General features: G+C 40.3%; 1 protein-coding gene across 1 annotated transcript in view; it reads right to left on the bottom strand.

Annotated features, from left to right (window-relative positions):
* Positions 1-203: 203 nt before the first annotated feature.
* Positions 204-15,583, bottom strand: part of LOC122804001 (protein mono-ADP-ribosyltransferase PARP9-like) — a 1,237,155-nt gene continuing 1,221,775 nt past the window's right edge. Inside the window, exon 10 of the mRNA XM_044073682.1 lies at positions 204-1,794. Within this exon, the coding sequence (XP_043929617.1) occupies positions 1,487-1,794 (308 nt within the window). The 3' untranslated portion in view covers positions 204-1,486. The remainder of the gene's footprint in view (positions 1,795-15,583) is intronic.

The following is a 15,583-nucleotide window of genomic DNA, read 5'->3' on the forward strand; positions in this document are numbered from 1 at the left end:
ACAACACATAACTCCTTGTTTTGTGATGGCATGCTCTACATCAGACATCAAGTGTCAGTTAATAAGGAACTGCAACTAACCTTTAAGTTAAGAAATTCGATTGACTAAGTAGGACAAGTGATCTTTATGTTCTGAGAACTTTAGCCAAAAAGCCTTGATTTCTGACAAGCTCTTATGCCATAACTATAAAAAACAAACAGAAATCGAAGAAACCAATGTTTACTCACAGTAACATTACAAAATAATAAGCTTTAAGCCACCAACTCTGGCTAAGTATAAACAATGTTAAGATAACTTGTTAGTAGCAAAGTAAATACATGCAGCCTTCTGTCAGAAAAATGTCTAGACTGCATATCTGACATCTGCTGAAGGCAAAATAGACAATTCATACTTTTCTGCCTATGCTCATTAACCTTTTATGAAGAGGGTAATTGCTTCAAACCCCAAGGATAATAAATGTGAAGAATGCTGACAATGTAAGAAATAAACCACATCAGACTGTTATAGCTACAGTTTGCTAAATTAAAAAAATTCAGTACAGCATGTAAATATTCAACTTGGCAAGTTCATTCTTTGCAAACATACACACAGGTCTGAACAGTAAAGTACCACTCTGCTCCTAGCAGAGATATACAAATGTTTCCTGCTTCTAAACTGAGTGTTTAAAATTCTAAATAACACCTGTATTTAAGAATTAAAAAAATATGTAATTGTGATTTCTTTGACTACAATCTACGTAACTCAAAATAAAATAACAGTGGCCATGGCAGAACAGCTAGAAGTAAAGCAGAATGGTACTTTAAACAGCACGAGCGTAAACCTCATGCAAAATATTTATACTTTTTTTTACAGTTTTAAAATACAGATCTTGCATAGTTGTTTCTTTTTCCCCAATAACAGCATCAAGTACCACAGAATCTGGTAAATTTTATTGGTCATGGCTTACATCTACAGTCAGTGTAAATGATCACTATGGTTTTTCCTTGTATAACAGAAAATATCCTATTTGCTTATCAAAAATTCCCAAGTATAACCATGTTAATTTTTACTTGTGAGTGTGCAGTACTATTTATTTTTAAATACAATCATCTTTAACACTTGGTGTAGTGTCTTTGGCAACCTTCTAGTGCTTTACTTTTCAGGTTGTAACAGCGATACCACACCATTCAACAAGTAGCAGTGATCCAAGTGATACAATTGTTATATAACTGACTATTGTATACAAATTAAGCCTTAAACCACCAACAGTCATGGCTAATCTACATTAACATTTTTCATAGAATATATATTTTTTCCTCTCTGAAGTGTAGATTAAGTAGGTTTATCTTGAAAGTTACAGAGTAAAGTTACTAAGCATAACACTAGCATCACAGAACAATCTGCAATTAAGTCTCCACTCATAGGCTGTTATTATAATTAAAAGATGTTATATCAAACTTGATTAAGAACACTTCATTTTTTAGAAAAGCATGAGGTTTCCTACTGTTCAGATATAGGAATGTGTAATTTTTTTCTTGCAAGTTATCAAATACTTTGGTAAAGCTTGGCTGCTGTTGAAAATTACGTAGGTTTTAGTATGTTTTACAGCATCCACAGTGCAATCATGTAGCTTCACACCCTCTGAATCAAAAGGAGGAGGAACAATTAGATCCGGGGTTCCCTTATAAGGACGATTAGCAAGTACTTCAGCTTCAAAGATGTAGATCAGCTGATCCTGCTCAAAATATCTGGTTTGATCTTGCATCAGACTCCTCAGGTTGCTACTGAAATATATGCCAGCTCCGTACTTTTTTTCTAAACACAAAACATATTGAATTAAGTTAATAATACTCTTGTGCAACTAATATTCAATAAATCTGCATTAACGCTTAACGGAAAGTAATTTATACTACAATAATGTTATTAGAAATTCAAAGTTGTTGAATACAATTAGGTAGCTGACAGGTTATTACATGGATAACTGTGCTAATGCTGTTATTGCTACCCTTATTTTGGCGTGTTACAACTCTGTTAACGAGTCTTATGTTAATGCTGTCTTTTCACTGAGAAACGAGTTTAATGTGTTAGCTCAGAGAGTACAGAATTAAAAGCAAAGATAATGAATTTAATTTCAAAAGATTTTGCAGAATAACTAGAAAGTCCACTTTGTATGAATGACTCTTCCACTGATACTTTGTTTGCCATACATTAAATGTTTGCATACACAATAAAATAAAGATCCACAAAGCAGAATGGCTTATAATATTAGTGCACCATGAAATATTTATTGAGACGAAATGTAAGTGCTTTCACAGTTTAATCAACTGCTTCATCAGACATTGACTAACAATGTACTCGTGTTCCATTTAAATACAAGACCATCATTAAATAAATTAACATTTAAAGCCCAATGTCTCGTAAACTTTTCCTCATGTAATACATAAATAAAATATATTATTTTTTATTAAAATCACACATACATAAAATTAAAATCGTATACATATAAAATTGAATACAAATACTGGGCTACATATCACATTATCTTTGTAGAGGCCTGGCTTTCAAAACTGGTTTAATTGGAACCTTATCATTCAGACCCCTGCCACTGTCTGCTCTCATTCTTATGATCCACCTCATCTCCTTCTCTTCTGTCCTGTTTCTAATATCTCCCATTCTTTCTCCTGTTCTAGTTCTATCTATAACTAAAAACTTAAAGTAATGTTTAGTACCATGATTTATAATATGTTTGGCTAGTGCATTAGTAGATATTTTTCTTTTTATGTTGTACTGGTGTTCCCTTATTCTAAATGGCCAAAAAGATGCAGTCAAAGAAACTGTGTACAAGGTCTACAAGCAAGTGCCAAAGACAAGATAATAAGATGTTTCCTGCTCTAAGGGAAGCAATAGCCCTGAAAGGAAAACTGTTAGGAAACACATTACAAAAGTAATTATGTATGGTAATAAAAAAAAAAACAGCAGAAGAAGGGGGCTGGAGGAGGGGGATGGCTAGTACAACAGTCATCTATTAGAACATCTACTATTATGGTAAGTTTACTTATACTGCTATACCGTGTTCAACATCAGTAGCTTAATCTATATGAGAAGATTACCATAATTTAGAAAGTTGCCCTGGAAAGTGGTCCTAGCAAAGCCTGTTTTGGACCTGAGAAATGAATCTAGTTTGTAGTGCTTTATACAAGTATGTACAGAGGAGCTGGTCCCTCTAGAATATGTCTTGATCCACTCCTTTCAAAAAAGCCACCAAAGAAGCCAAAGCCCTGGTAGAATGGGCTCTCACCCTGCCTCTAAGTGACTTACTATGGTGAGAATAACAAGGCAAGCATCTAGATATGGTCTGCTTAACACTGATTATCATTTATTTTTACCTTCATACGAGAAAAAAGCTGATTAGTTTTCCTAAAGTGTAGAATTTTATCTAGTTACTATCTGTGTTGCCTGAGGACATCCAGAGTATGAAGATTTTTTTCTCACATTCTTGGGATCAGGAAAAAAAGACAAGAAGATCAACAGACTGGCTCAAGGTAAAGTCTGAGACCACTTAAGGCATAAAAGAGGGATTAATTCTCAAAAAAAAAAAAAAAAAAAATTGTCCTTGTGGAAAATGAGGTAGGGCAACTCACCCTAAGTGCTTGTAACTCAGATACTGTCCTACTTGAAATCAAAGCAATAAGTAAAACAGTCTTCTATTTTTAAGAACCTCAATTCAGCCTGATGAGCTACTTCTAAGGGAAAAAGACCAAGAAGCAGCCACCTGTTTCCAAGGTGGCTGGATATGTAAAACAACTTTCAAAAACTGCTTGATTTGAGAATGGTTAGAAGGGGGGATCCAAGGGCACACGTAGAAAATGGCCAAAAAATTGAACTTGAGAAAAAAAAAATGAACGCTGATAGAGGAGAAACTAAAGTCATAAACTCACATAAGTAATAAAAAAACAGAGATAGCAAGGCCTTAAGAGGGTCCTGGTTCTTGGAATAACTACATCAACTAGAAAATATTTTCCACTTACACTTTTTCAACTGTCTTAGATTTTTTTTCCAAGTTTTTCTTTTCATTTTGGAGAGCTCCTGTCACTGCTTTTTAAAATCCTGTTTGGCAGCACCTTGCTTATTAAAAAAGGGAGGTGTGATAGAACGAACATTTTTATTGGTCTTAAAACAGGACGTTTGGAATATATGGGTTACTCCTAATATCGGTTTTCCTATCCCAAGAACATGGGAGGTTGACGGTCAAGTAAAGTCCAGAAAGCTGACATTTCAAGAGAACAAAAAATGTCCAAAAATCAAAAGGGCAAAAAAGAAAAAAAAAACTTTTTTTCTTGATTTTTTTGCAGGGGGACAAGCCTCCAAACTCCCTGAACTTACATATACAAACATTACGATTGCACCAACTCAAAGAAGGGAGAAATCTCCCTAAGAAGTGAACCATTGCTGGAGCATACCAGTAGTGATATCATATGGAGAAAAGCATTCAGCATTGTACCATTTGTCCTTTTTTTTTTTTGGGCTATTCATGCTTGAGTAATCGAGCATATGCAGGGAAACCAACCCCCCCCCCCAATCAAACCTCTTAAGCTTCTCAAATGCAGAAGGGCCAAACTGAACTTTTTTTTGCCCAGGGGAGAATTTCAAATTTCAGTTTTAACATCCTCAGGAAGATTAAGAGAAATAAATAGGCAAATTTATCATGACCAGTGCTGAAGCAGCAGACCTATAGACAACATCTGCATGTTTAATAGCAGGAGAAGTAGAAATAAAAGAGGCATTTAAGCAAATTGTTGCATTACAAGAGAGAAAGTTACCCATAAGCTTTGTTATGTTCTCCAAAGACAGAAGTACAAATTTTAACATATGAGCCTGGCAGTTTAAAATTCTGAAAGTTAAGGGGAAAGGAGAATAAACTTTCTTCCTAGATTTGTCAAAATCTTTCCCTTCCTTGTCAGAGGTAATGGGAATTTTTTTTGTCTATCAGAAGCATTTGTGGAAAGGGAAATCAGTGCACAATCTGATTTTAGGTTAGAAAACATGCCCCGTTCGGCATGTACTGTACTAAACACCTGCAGCAATTAGAGAGACCGCAGAGGTTTCTAACAAAGAAGTTCAAGGAGCTCCAGCATGTGACTTACACAGATCGACTAAAGTCTATGTCACTATACTTCATATCGTATAGACTTCTTAGGGGAGACTTATGCCTGGCCTATAGAGCAATCCAAGACCCAAACCTAATGAACTTGTTGCAGATCCGTAAATCAAAAGGGACTAGGCTACCTGTTTGAGGGAACTAAATATGGCATGCAACTTGACTAGGACATGCTGGAGAGACAGGCTTATCTCCCAGCAACTGCCCCATTTTGGAACAGGCTACCAATGTATGTGAACAGAGCACCTCTATGACACTGTTCAAGAGGAACTTGGATGAGTGAATGAGGCAACGTAAATTCTTACATGGGATTGCAGCCACAATGTAAATTCTTACATGGGATTGCAGCCACAACCCTTCTGGACATGGGCATTCATCACTAAATGCAATCGTGTGTATTGACTAGCATTTCTATGGTATTACATTGGAATGAAACAGCTAGCTTAAAATGACCTCCTGGTCAACAGCCAAGTAATCTCCTATGAAGTATTTGCGAGTATTAGGTACAGTGTATTATGTGTTGAACTTCCTAGAAGAAGGAGGTTAGCTGTTAAGTAAACTCCAAGTGGTTAGAAAAACATTATCTAAAACAGATAAAAAAAGAAGAAACAGTCGCTAATTGAAGTATATCCAAATGTAACGAATCATAATACATTTGGTGAGCAATACTGATTTAATTCTGATCCAATTATAATATCTCTTTCATTTTAGATAAAGTTTCAGAAAAATAAACATCTGCTACAGGTAAATCTGAAGCAAGATTTTCCTTAGAATCTTCAGGTTGAGAAGAAATTCCTAACGCTCAATATTCACCTTCCAATTCCTGCTCTTCAGGCAGAATATCAGATTTCAAAAGTGTGGAAAACCCTTTTTTCTAAACAGCAGAAGAAAATGGGAGCAGAAAAAGCAGAAATTAACTCTTTAGCAAATCAAATATTCCCTGTACATGGAAAAAGAAACATGGAAGCCATGTTTTTTTTTACTTTTTTTCCCCTCTGTCTGTGGAAAAGATTTTCTAGTTGGTGCTACTCCAATAACCAGGACCCTCTTAAGGCCTGGCTACCTCTGTACTTTGTTTGTGTGAGGACTGGCACAAAGCAAGATACACACTCTCCTGGAACCCAGACTCATTATCTCAGTTATTAGGTAAAACACTAGCCTCTTTCCCTGAGACCGACAGGAGTGGTTCTCCCTTGCCTGTGGTGGGCATCCCTACAGCCACAGAGGATGTCTGCAGTCTTTGGTCCTTAGCGGCTGTAGGTATTATACCAGTGGGACCAGGGGAAAAAGATGAGTGGTTTGAGGAATCAAGAATGGGCATAACAGTGTCACCCATCAGCAGCTCAGGCACAAATGATTCTGGCTCGATACCCAAAGATTCCTTGACTACTTTCTTCTGCTTGCAGAGAGGGGAAGGCGAGAGTGGAAGGCAGAACACCAGAGACTGGTAACTTCTCCATAGCTTCAGCTGAAGATGAAGCACTGAAAAAGGGTAATGGAGCCTAAAGGAGTCAATAAAGTTTTAAATAGACAAAAGCAGGTTCAGGTAAGAAAAAAATCACTGAGAGTCTGCACAAGCACCAAGTCCTGCCTCTAATACATAAAACCTACACAACCTGTAGGACAAAAGTAAAAAAAAACAAAAAATAAAAAGCTTTTTTTAACAAAGATATTCACAAGTGTTTACACAGAACATTCCGCTGACAAAATGTGACAGTCCAAATCCAAAATAAAAAAAAAACTTTTCCAACAAAACGCTACATAATTCTACAGAAAAAGAGGTAACAAGTTTTTCTCAGAAAAAAAATATTTTCATGGAAGGTTTTCCTTGGGGAACTCATCTGCCCAGCCTTGAAGGATCACTAGCTGATTAACAGTTCCACAGACTGCCAAGGAGTACTCTTTGGTGACAAGAAAGTTCTAAGAATTGTTTAAAGCTGTGAGCTTTTTGGTGCTCTGACTATTGTTTTATAGGAGCTCTTCCCAAGCTCCTGACAGATTGTGTTGAGGGCACCCTTAAGCTTTGGCAAGGTCGCCAGTGACAGAGGATATGACCCAAACAGCTTAGGCTACAGCAAAAGTTATCTAATACTGAACATATAAGTTTAGTTTATCACTGCATTGGTTAGGTAGTAGGTGTCATCTAAAAGGTATATGCAATCATTATACAGGAACAATTTCTCAACCAATTGTGAAGGTTCTGTTTGAATAGGGTTAGGGATGAACTCTGTTTTACATGGATGGGGAGCTTATTCCATAGTGTGGGGATCCTTTGGGATATATATCTGTCTCTCCAACATGTTCTGTTTATGTCGCAAGTGAAGTTTAGATCCCTGGGTCTAGTGTTTCTGGTGCTGTTTGCTTTGTGCATGTGCAACAGATCCATCAAGGCTGGGTCTGAAGATGCCCTGTAAGCCAGGCAAAGATCCCCTCTCAGCAACCTGTAGGAGACTGAAGACAGAGACAGAGCCTTTAGGTGATCAGTGTAGGACAGGGTATTCATGTTCTGAATTCCCTGGTAAGAAACCTTTATGGGCATTCCAACTGTTGCAAGTGTCTGGCTAGATATATGCCAGAGGGGGCATTGTATTCAACGATCGGTCTGATAATGGCAGAGTGGAGTGGTACTATAACTTCCTTGGACCCGGATACCATATCCTTACATATAAGATTGGTGACAGAATGATTTTCTTATCTTAGCAACATGTTGGTGAAAGGGCAGATTGCTGTCTGCATATGTTATCAGATCCCTTAATATTACTGGGTTGACTCTTAGGGGTGTTTTACTGATGGAGTAATTAACTTATGTTGACAGCTTCTGAAAGGGCATTATAATGCATTTTTTGGCATTGAGTTTTAGGCCATGTCTTTGGCACCAGTCACTTGTCTGTATTAAACCCACTTGCAAGGTGTTTTGTGTCTTGGGATATTCTATAATAACTCCCAATTTACTGTCACCTGTGAACTTGCTGAGCCAGAGGTCCTTAAAGTTAGCCTTGACTTCTGAAAAGTATATGCCAAAGAGGAGCGGGCCCAGCACTGAGTCATGGGGTACTCCACTGGTAACCAGTCTCTTGGTGGAGGTGGTCTCACCAATCCTGCCTTCTTGGGTCCTGTCTGTGAACCAACTGGCAATCTAGTGAGCTACATTAAGGGTTTATGCTTAGATCAGGGAGATTGTTGACAATGCCTAAGTGGGGTACTGTATCATATGCCTTACCCAGGTCAAGATATGCAGTAGGCACTGTTTAACCCTTATCTACTGCCTTGGTGGCCCTCTCAAAAACGTATACCAGGTTAAGTAGGCATGACCTTCCCTTAACAAGGCAAACTGGGATGAGTCCAGTGACTGTAGGTTGCCAATAATTAATTCCATGGCTTTGCATATTAGGCTTGTTAGGGAACTACAGATCCGTCAGTCTAAGTTGGATAATGGTCCACCCTTGTAGAGGGTAATGACTGTTATGCTCCTCCATTCACTTGGAATATAGCCTTTTTCAAGACTGTAGTTGAAGAGTGCCTCAAGTGGTCCTGATAGGTCATGTTTTAGACTGCTCAGGAGGCAACAAAGGATGTTGTTGGTACCCATGGAGATGATGTTCTTAGCTTTAGTGAGTGCTGCTAGCACCTGGTCCCTGCTGACAGCTGGGGAAAGTATGCTGGAGGAGTTTTCACTAGTTGGACTAGGGGGAGGGGGATGGGGGAGTGAGGTTTGAGCTGAATTTATCAGCCAGTACATTTGCTATGTCACCATGACCGGTGACGATGGCACCATTCACCAGCAGTTCACCACGCTGTTGTCTGTTACCTCTAAGCTTCCAGAGCCTGTGAGGCTATCCTGACCTCAATTGGCCTTGCTGGACTAAATTAGACATCAGTTTCTTGTTTAGTTGCATAAGACAGGACTTTTCCTGATTTTGTCCATAGGTTTTCTTCTTTTATTACATACCCTCTTTAGGTGAGAATTTCAGCAGTGGGGTTTGTTTTTTAGTGTTTATTTTGGATTTATTTCTGGTAGGTGTGGCAGCCTCTATGCAGCCATTCATGTTTGTACAGTGACTCTTGTCAGTAATTCTGCATAGGTAGCTGTGGTTTCAGAGGTGAGGGGAGCCTTAAATTTTGGTAAACTGTCAATATGATGTAAGGGTGCAACACTCGCCCATGTGAGTGAGTGCCAGATCCAGTATGTTTGATCCTCTAGTTCAGATGTGCACTATCTGTTCCAGGCTGTTTGTGTTAATAAAGTCCAGGAAGCATTGTGCCTATCTGAGGCAGTGTACATTGCCCAGTCTTTAGAAGGGTAGTTAAAGTCACCCATGAATAGGGTGTATAGCTGAATGGTAAGCATCTCTAGTAGGTTTTGGTAAGAGTCATGAGACACTAGGGGGATAGATGGTGACCTATAGCTAGCCATGATATGGTGAGGGACCTTACCTGTAGTGACTTGCACATGGATGAGTTCCATGGTACCGTCCTGTTTAAGCAGCCTGGAAGTATGTCTGTTGCTAACATAGATCAAAACACCACCATCTTTGGCCCCAGTCTGCACTGTTTTTGGTCTAAACATGTGGAAGGCACTGTAGCCTTGCACTTCTGGATTACTTTCTATGGCTTCAAACCAAGTCTTGGTCCACAGCATAGATGTCTACATTCTCTAGAGTGAGGAAGGCTTGAAGGGTGTGGAGTTTTTTGCTTAGGCTCTGAGCATTAAGCAGTAATACCTGCTTGTAGACTTTTTACCTATGTTGACAGGTTTGTCTTTTTGGCATTGCATAAAAAGGCTCTATAGGAGTGGATAAAGCTTTAGCCAATACTAATTAATTTGCGTTTATTTTCCAAGGAGAGCACTGATCTCTGTGGACCTTTTTCAGACTCAGCCCAGGAGTAGTGTCTGGTTAACAGACTTGCTCAAAGTCACACAGTTAGGCAATGGAAGCTGAGGGAATCAAACCTTGCAAAACTGGACACAGGAAACAACTCATTAACAGCTCCTTAATCCTCTAAGCCAACTGCCAGCCTAGGGGGCGACAGGTGCAACCCATCCTTGGCAAAGCAATGTGGTCTTTGGACCACATTCTCCCCCATGCTGACAGATCCTGCTGTAGTGACATTAGAAACTAAGCCAGTTATTAAAATCAAATCATTTTATGTTCACACTGTGACATCATCCTTGGTGAAGGTAGAATGCTGCTCAATGCAAGGCTCATACCAATCTGTGACACATATTCTAAGAGACTCATTGTGTCTTTCATATACTCCAGTGAAGTATGTTATTTACACCCACATGGAGAATTATAACGTCATATTGGTACCTGGGGTGCAGTAACTGTAGTGCATGTGTGATATTGCAGATCCTGGCTCCAGACAGGCAACTAACCATTATCTTCTCCTTGGTCATCCTGGTGAGTGAGGCATCTGTGTGTTGCACAGTGGAGTCCCCAGTGACAAGAGGATTAAGTAAAGTATATGCTTGCCTTATGGGCTTTGCACGTGAGGCATCATTAGGTGTAGGCTTATGTGAGATGTTTGATGTTGCTTTTGGTGTGTGCTTTAGTGATTGTTGAGCAGCAGTGCTACCATTAGATGGCTATGGAAGTCTTTGATATTTATGAAGGTTTCTTTTAAGCGGCTCAAAATAAGACAGTGTGTGTGTGGTGAATGGTATGCTTGAGGAATATAGTGTACGTATTCCTGATAACCTCATTTGTATGCAAGACTTTTGCCTCCAAGGAAGTTGTGTATTTACGTCTTTTACATACAGTGTCATTTTCTTTAATGGCTAAATGGTTGTCTCAGAAAGTATAGTTGTGTGAAATATTACCATAAAAATAGATATCCTTCTCTTCACTGTTGTAATATTCATTAATATTCATTAAACTAGGGATCCCCTGCCAAGGGCAACCCAACGTCTGGCCAATATACCAAAGCCTTAGGTTCTTTTAAGGTACGCTGTACATAACGTGTGTGCTCCTCGCGTATCATCATCAGAACTGAGAGCCCCAGTAGGAACTCCAGTCCAAGTAAAACAGAGGCAGTCATCCAGAAGAGCAATGGACCAGGTGAAGGAGGAAGGGAGTAAATACTGCAAGAGTGAAGAGAAGGACAGCTACCATTATGGTAAGATTTTACATAACTGTACTAAGTCCTTCCATTTCACTGTTGCAGTATTCATTACACTAGGGAAGAGTGCCAAAGCTCAGGAAGAAGAAAAGGAGGAAGAAGGACCAGCAGAGCCCTCTAGAAGCCCTAGCAAACCCAGCTTTACCTCTGGAAATTGTATCTAACTTGTAGGGTTTGATAAGACTACGCACAGAAGTCCAGGTAGCTGCCTGAAGTATAGAGTTAGTATCCAAACTTTTGAAAAAAGCACCAGAAGAAGCCATAGCTCTAGTAGAATGAGCTTTAACAGAATAAGGAAGGCTCTTACCATGAAAGGAATAACAAAAAGAAACAGCTTTAAAGATCCAAAAGAATAAGTCTGCTTGGATGCAGTTAACCCAAAGGACCTTGGTTGAAAGGAAACAAGGAGCTGATCAGATGTTGTAATAGTCTTATCCAAATAAAATCTAAGTTGTCTATGCACATCCAATGTGTGCAGCACCTACTCACTGGCAGACAGCAGAGAAGGGAAAAAGTGGGCAGATGAATAGACTGATTAAGGGACAACTTATTTGCCACCCTGGGCATAAAAGAAAGAATAGTATGCAAGGACACCCTGTCCTTATGAAGCACCAAAAAAGGAGGACAAGCCATAAGGGCTTGAAGCTCAGAGACTCATCTCTCAAAAGTAAGGTCTAACAAAGGTACAGTCTTCCAAGAGCAATGTTTCAAGGAAGCTGAAGCTACAGGCTCAAAAGGAGCCTGAGACATTTTTTCCAAAACAAAATTAAGATTCCTGGGGGGAGGAACAGGCTTTCTGGTAGGCCTAATATGAGGGACACCTTTCAGGAATTGTTTAGCTTCAAATCTAGAAGCTAAAGGAGGAGATAAAGGCAGACAAGCAGAGATAGCTGATAAGTGGGCCTTAAGAGAAGAATAAGCCAAACCAGCATCAAGCAATTCACACACCAGAGAACCAAAGGAACATCCACAGAAAGCATTTCCAGGTTACAAGAAAGACACCAAACAGAAAACCTCTTCCATTTGGGTAAATAGGGTTTCCTAATATTGGGTTTCCCAGCCTTCAGCAGGATCCTATGCACGTCCTCAAAACAAGTTGGCTATGAGGAATCAAAATCCTATCACCCAAAGTGTCTGTTGAAGAGTTCACGGGGGGGGGGGGAGTTGATGGATGACAGATACCTTAACTTGTATGAGTAGGTCTACCCTGTGAGGTAACCTGTGATGATTGCCCTTGGCTAAATGCAGAAGAAGAGGGAACTAATGCTGTCTCAGCAAAAATTGTGTCACAAGATTTTGGGACCATCCTGTTGAATTTTGAGCAGGACTTTTGGAATGAGGGGAGAGAAAGCATAAAGAAACATCCCCTTCCAAGAAAAAGAGAGGGTGTCCACCTTCCAAACTAGAGGATAAAGAAACATCCCCTTCCAAGAAAAAGAGAGTGTGTCCACCTTCCATACTAGAGGACCTGGTACTCTGGCACAAAAAAGAGGAAGTTCTCTGTTCTGAGAGGAGGCAAAAAAAACCTACTTGGAGTAACCCACAGAAACACATCCCTGTGAAGCATCCATTTGTGGAATTGAGTTAAGGATCTTCTCAGGGTATCTGCCACTATGTTTAGACCTGATGGAATGTAAACTGCCTGAAGAGTCACTTGATACTAGACAGCAGGTTCCCACACCAGGAGTGCCAGCCAGCAAAGAAGATAAGATCTTGTCCCCCACCCCTGTTTGTTTACAAACCACATCACTGCGGTATTGTCTATAAACACCTTGAGAGGTCCTGGAGAGAAGAGAGGATGAAAAGTCTGAAGACCCAACAGAAGAGCTCTCGTCTGTTTAACTGATGTGCTCTTTCTGTTGATGAGGCAACCAAACACTATTCACCTTTAGGGAGCCAAAGGCTGTGCCCCATCCCACGTCTGAAGCATCTGTGAACAGCTTCTGAGAGGGAAGGGGGGATGAAAAGGGAGCCCTGGATTTAGACACAACTGCTGAATTCACCACTGATGTTCCTTCTTATGTCAAGGCAGAAGAAGAACTACAAATTTGAGGGGATGTGCATGTTGAAGACCAACTGATTTCAGAAATCACGGAAACTTTCTCATGTGGAGTCTGGCCAGAGAAAGCATAGGAACGATGGAAGTCATGAACCCCAGAACTCTCAGAAATTCCCTGGCTGGTACAGAGGTCAGAGGAAGAAGAGTTTGAAAAAAATAAATAAGTGTTAAGGCCTTGGGAGGAGGCAGGGATGCCAGCACAGCCACAGTCTGAATTCTGCACCCCCAGAAAAACATGGTCCTGAGAAGGAGTCAGAAAATACTTTTTGAAGTTTTTGTCAACCCCAGGCTTTGCAGAAGGGAATGGCAAAATGAAGAGAATGCCTGACACAGGAGGTCGTCCAAATCAGGAAATACTTGGATCCCCTGAAGGCTGCAAAAACAATCACAGGAGCGAGGCATTTGGTGAATACCATTGGAGCAGAAGAAAGTCCAAAGGGCAAAGCAGAGAACTGAAAATGCCAGGAAGCAACAACGAAATGTAAAAACTTCCTGAAAAAGGGGATGAACAGGGATATGGAGATAAGCATTTTTGAGATCCAGAGACAGCATATAAGCCTGAGGCAGCAAATGAGGGAACAAAGTCTGAAGGGCAGGAGGGTGGCATAATGGCTATGGTATTTGCTTTACAAATATAATGTGCAGGGTTTGATTCTCATCTAGGGCAATTGGCTAGGCTTAAAATGGCCCATAAGGACAGTTAGCCTAGTACTAATCTGTGAACCTATGAAGGAACAACATTTGAAAGGAGGGCACCTTCAGAAAAGTGTTTAGATGACAGAGGTCTAGAATAGGTCTAGAAGTACACTCTTTTCTGGGCACTAAAAACATCCTGGAGTAAAACCCCCTCCCCCTTTGGGATACAGGTACCTCTTGAGTAGTACCCTGAGTTAAAAGATTTTGAAGCACCCCTGGAAAGAAGGACATCTTTTCCTGAGGGGGCTGAGGAATTCCCATAAAAGGGGGAAGAGATTTCCAGATCATGAAATACCCCTGGCGGATAATGGACAGAACTCAGGAATCCTCAGTAATCCTTAGCCAAACAGGAACATATAGAGAGAGAGACAGAAATACAGGCAAAGAGAAAGAGGAAAGTGACTGGGAAGAGTAGGATAGTCAGACAGCACCTGGTTTATCAGGAAAAGGAGATTTCTGAGGCACAGAAGTCTGAGTAGCCTTCGCAGGAGGAGCCCACTTGTCACCCTTTTTACCCTCAGAAAGAGGGTGAGATTGGCTACAAAGGCTGGCTTATTGCAGTAATTTCTCTGAAATTTAGGTACAGGAGAAACAAACACGTTTATGTTCCTGTAAAGTCTTGCCCTTATCCTGAGGGGACTTAAAGTAGCAGCTTCACCAAACAAGTGTTTATTATCCAGGGGCATCCATTAACTTAGCCTTAATATCACCAGGCAAAATGTTGAAGCCAAAGCCAGGAATACCTCCTCATCACAGATCTAAAAGCAGCAGCCCTAGAGGAAGCGTTTGCTGCATCATAACTACACTTGATGGAATGCTGAGCCACCTGGGAGGAAGTCCCTAACGGGGAAAGGGCCGAAGTTTTACCTTCAAAGCCTGGAAGATTAGAAATCACATAACAGACCTGGGAAAGGACAGCCAACAAGTACCTGGACATATGGGTCTGATAATTAAAAGCCAAGGCAGCAGAGCTATAAACCTTCTTGCCTAGCCTTTCCATGGTTCTGTCATTTTTTATCAGAAGGCAGTAACTTAGAAGGAAGCAAATGGCATGGCTTGTCAGAAGCTACAGACACCACTGAGGGGTCAGCAGAAGGACATTTGTACTGGAATGTACAGTCCTCAGGCACCCTATAGAACCTATCAGGTTTCTTGGGGGCAGTGGGGCTAGGAATATGGAGCCTTAGAGGCATTAGAAAAGGCATCAAACAGGAGGGACAGAAGACAGTCTGGGATAATCATCTGCAGTAGCTCATAATACTTTTTTGTATCTCAGAAACTTGAGCACAATCCCATTTAAAGAACTCTATCATCCTAGAGATTGTGTCCCCAAAAGAAATCTCTTCAAAGGGAGTATCCAATCCATAATCCAAAGGAGTGGGAATCTGGGAAGTGTAAGCAAGGAATTCTTCATCTGACTCCATCTCCTCCTCACAGGAATCCTGCTCTCTGGGTCTATTAAGGGGGGTGGAGGAGCAAGGAGGTGCTGGAACAGAAACTCCCTGAAAAGGTTTAAATCCTTCAAAACACTAAAAAACCTCCAAGTGAAGGACTGCCATTCACTCTCTGGA

Source organism: Protopterus annectens, chromosome 6.part0 (genome assembly GCF_019279795.1).
Source record: "Protopterus annectens isolate FY-2018-M chromosome 6.part0, PAN1.0, whole genome shotgun sequence".
NCBI classification, from domain to species: Eukaryota; Metazoa; Chordata; order Ceratodontiformes; family Protopteridae; genus Protopterus; species Protopterus annectens.